We start from the raw sequence: 4,256 nt of genomic DNA on the forward strand, positions 1-4,256 counted from the left end.
AAAAAAGACAAATATTAATTAATCGTCAGAGTGAAGATTCAGACGTGGCACCAAGACAAGAACAGAAATAAGTACAGATCAATACAGAGAAATAAATAATTAGGTCTATAAAATAAGAATAGAAATCAAATTAGAAACTATACAAGAGCAATTAAACTCAACTTTATTTTTATTTTATAGACCAAAAGATAATGAAAATAATTGTTATTTGCAGCCTTAATTGCAGGTGTATTATTTTTGATTGGGTAAGGTGTACCTAATAAACTGGTAACTAGTTAACGCCATTATTTATAGATGTTTCTACCAAAACTCAGCCGGACATTTGCAGCATCTTTAAAAAAAGTTTGAGTGGAAATATAAAAATAAAAACAACATGCAGCTGAACAGAAAGAGAGAAAAGGTTAAAGCCTCACCTTGTCCTTGAAGTTGTTGTCGGTGATGTTGACGGCCGGTTTGCCGGCTTCCTGGAAGATCAGAAAATCTCTCCTACACAAAGACAGAGAGAGAAATACTTTAAACTCAGCTTGAAACATGACGGAGTGAAGAAACACATTCTTCACATTTATGATTGAAAAAAATCACAATTATTTCCAAGAACAGGGTCAAACTTTATTGTGTGAACATCTGATGTTCAGCGACGCCTCGACATCCTGTTTCATGTGAAACACGTCAAACCACAGAAGAAAAGCACCATTTCTTTAAAGCATATTTTAGACGAGTCTTACTTGTACATGACGGCCAGCGCGTTGATCTCCACCTCTCCCACCCATTGCTGAAAAACAGAGAGCGACATTTAAACGTCGCTGCATCGACAACAATGATCCGTCTTCACCAAATCACTAATTGTGTTACCTGCGGGTCCTGAAGCTTGAACAGGTATTCCTCAAAGTCACCTTCAATAAACTGCAACACAGGAAACACAAGTTATTATTTTAAAGCCCAGCTTTGTCCTTAACAAGTCGTCATGTGACGTTCGGCACACGTAACGCCACTTTACATCTTCAGAGACGCAGTTCAGTAAAAACACAGAAAGAATTCATGCTTTTTATTTATTACAACGTATTACTTTTTAATAAACTGATCATGTGTGTTAACAGTAGAGCTGCATCGATTATTCAATTAGTAAACTTCCGTTTTTGGCGTCAAAGTGAAAGAAAGATATTTAACAGTCAAACAAGGAGAGATTAAATGTATTGGAGAAGAAGCAAAGAGACCAGAATGCAATGCAGTGACATGACTCACAAACACACCTCATGTCTTAAAACCAGTCGGCCTGTGAGTCACATTTATCCAACTGAACTCTGAGATCTGACTGAAGGCAACACCCTGCTTTGTAATATGCAGAGACGAACGGCATTCTGGGAGATGTAGGAAAGCTGTCTTGTAGAGCGAGGCGGTCATAAAATATCACCGTCATAAAAACAGCAACAGCTTTTACTTTCAGTTCACTCTGAACCTCAGTTATGAAACCGAGAAACACAGAAGAAACCTGCCGTCTCACCCCACAGTGACGGCAGCATTTAGGACTTTTACATTTATCTCTGATCAACGATCAATCACAGCTCACAGCAACATTTGAATCTCACTTTTTGTTGCTTGTGTCACTGCTGACTCACAGAGGGAAGCTTAAATATACTGCTGCTGTCACTAAGAGGCCTTTTGATTTGTTGGTTAAATCTTTCTCTAAGCTCTCCACAGATATCACACAAAATACTGTACCCAAAATATTGTAAAAAAAAAAAAAAAATCATACCAGCCTAAATATGCAGTTAGCGGCTGTGGAAGAGGAAAAACACAAATATGATTAAAAAAATAAATAAATATTAAATCTAATATTAAAATTTAAATACATTTTATCAGGCAAAAATGCCAAATGTCATGGTTTTGTGGTTGTATACTAAATAAACTCACCCACAAGGTCTGAATTAAGTACTTTTACTTCTGATACTTACACAATAATTACCAACCAAAACATTTTTTAAATATCTTTAAAAAAAAATCACAGTATATATGTTTAGTTAAAAAAAACATGAAATACCTTTAGAGCTGTAACTTACTATTTTTTTCTTTACCAAAGTGGCATCTTTAATTGTCTGGCTTGTTTGTCCAACAGTCAAAAACCCAAAGATATTCAGCTTATTATTATTTCTATACACTATATCCATATTCAAAGGAACTTGGGGGTATGGAAGATGGAACCCGCCAAAACACTGGAGGGACAAAACAACCCTCTCCAATCCAAAGACTTTAATGACAGCTGGAGGAGGTTTTGATTGTGTTTTGTGGTGTCAGTCAGACAGTGAACTTACCGCCTCATAGCTCTCTCTGTTCTCCTTCAGGAACTCCACACACTTGGCCCGAACTTGAGTATGAAGGCTTTGGCAATGCAGCACCTAGACGGGGAACATCACACTGTTAATATGCAAACAATAAAATATGAAAATATATAACTGCCAGGATGATTACGGAGTTTTTAAAAACTTGTACTCGTTGTCTGAACCTTTTTATCTGCATCACATTCAGAACTCCATTGAGAAAATATATAATTTTAAGCGTATTAAAGTGTAAAGTTTATAAATGTTTACTGTTAAATAAATAAATAATATTTTTTTTAAAAATGGTGCAAAAGAAGAGAACTTATGTGGAAATACTCATATCATTTGGTAATTTGTTAATTATAAATAAATAGAATAAAATTATAATATAAATTTATATAATATTATTTATTTATTTGTTATATATTTATTTACTTTCTGATTTCCTGAATTTTTTGTAATGAAAAATCTGAACATCTACTTAGTGTAACTACTGTATTAAACTATCTAAATATATTGTTTTTTTATTTAAATTTTATTATTATTATTATTATTCTGTGGTATTTTTGCAGGTTAACCTGACCTCTTTCCCTAAGGTCTCCACAGATATCACACAAAATACCAACTCGATATATTGTATAAAATAATCATAATAATAATAATAATAATAAAAATACTAATACAAATTTAAAAAAAAGCCAGCCTAAATATGCAGTGAGCTGCTGTGGAAGGGGAAAACAAAAACATATAATGAAAATATTTAAAAATAAATAAATATTTAATAATATGTTGAACTGTGCTACTTTATCTGCATCACATTCAGAACTCCATTGAGAAAACTTATAATTTTAAGTGTATTAAAGTGTAAAGTTTATAAATGTTTACAATTAGCCTTTAAACTGTGCTGACAACCTCGCTACTGATGCTAACTCTTATTCGGCTCACATTAACACTCAGTTGCAGCCTGCATAAACCTGCACGAAGCACAACAAACAGACCAAGCCCAGCTGTTCCACCTGAGCTCTGCATGCTAGTTTAGCTGTTTCTACTAAGTTGCATCGCCTTTTTCTACCAGGTGTATCTTCCTACCTGCTCGGCGACAGCCCGGAACAAACACGAGCCGTCCTTGGCGATCTTCTTCCGATGCAGACCTATTGATTTGAGGTATTCATCCATCGATCTCTCTGCTCCTCTCTCCTCGGAGCTATGCATGCTGCCGTCGCCCTCCATTGCTGCTGGCAGCGGAGGCGCGGCCTATTGAAGGAGGGTTGCGACGCGCGTCATAGCTGCGGAGAGGTAGTACGCATGTGCAGTAGAATCTGGGCTGAAATCGAGTTACACTGCGCATGCGCTGTAGACCATAGACCTAGCTTCCTTCTATAGGCCGTGGCAGCGGATGCTAAAGCTAGCTGGTGAAACTAACGCCGTTTTTAACGTTTTTAAACGGTTAAATGTTTTAATAAAAGTTGTCAATATCGGCGCCGAAGAGTGTTAAATATCTACATCTACGACTTCAGGAAAATGACAGCGTCTAAGTTTCTTTTTCCGTGAAGCCCTGCTCCTCCCTGAGTCTGACCGACAGAAAGTGAAAGTAGTGGAGTCAACTTCAGCTAACAGCTAGCACCACCACACGCCCCTTCTTCTTCTACGGCGTTAAGTTAGCAGGACCGCGTCATAGCGTTTCCGGTTTTTCAACAAAGTAAAAGTCTTAATAAAATAAATGTGTGTATATGTATATAAATCTTAATTGAAAGAATTGGTCTCCTACAGTAATTAGATCAAACAAAAAATGCAGCTTTGTTATTTTCATATGAATATGATGTAATTATAAACTAAGGCCATCAACATAAATTGAAGCATAAATTCAACCAGAACTATACTAAAAAAAAGAACAGTATAACACATGTCTTAATTCCCTGATTATCAGCTCTTAATTGAAAG

The 4,256-nt window shown here is 35.9% G+C and overlaps 1 protein-coding gene across 1 annotated transcript in view; it reads right to left on the minus strand.

The window, feature by feature from the left end:
• otud4 (OTU deubiquitinase 4) overlaps nucleotides 1–3,958 on the minus strand; it is a 16,559-nt gene extending 12,601 nt beyond the window's left edge. The window contains exons 1-5 of the mRNA XM_074624315.1: nucleotides 3,405–3,958; nucleotides 2,310–2,393; nucleotides 853–903; nucleotides 726–772; nucleotides 414–486 (exon numbers count right to left, since the gene is read on the minus strand). Of these exons, the coding sequence (XP_074480416.1) occupies nucleotides 414–486; nucleotides 726–772; nucleotides 853–903; nucleotides 2,310–2,393; nucleotides 3,405–3,545 (396 nt within the window). The 5' untranslated portion in view covers nucleotides 3,546–3,958. The remainder of the gene's footprint in view (nucleotides 1–413; nucleotides 487–725; nucleotides 773–852; nucleotides 904–2,309; nucleotides 2,394–3,404) is intronic.
• Between the last annotated feature and the right edge of the window lie 298 nt (nucleotides 3,959–4,256).

Source organism: Sebastes fasciatus, chromosome 22 (assembly GCF_043250625.1).
Source record: "Sebastes fasciatus isolate fSebFas1 chromosome 22, fSebFas1.pri, whole genome shotgun sequence".
In the NCBI taxonomy this organism is placed as follows: domain Eukaryota; kingdom Metazoa; phylum Chordata; class Actinopteri; order Perciformes; family Sebastidae; genus Sebastes; species Sebastes fasciatus.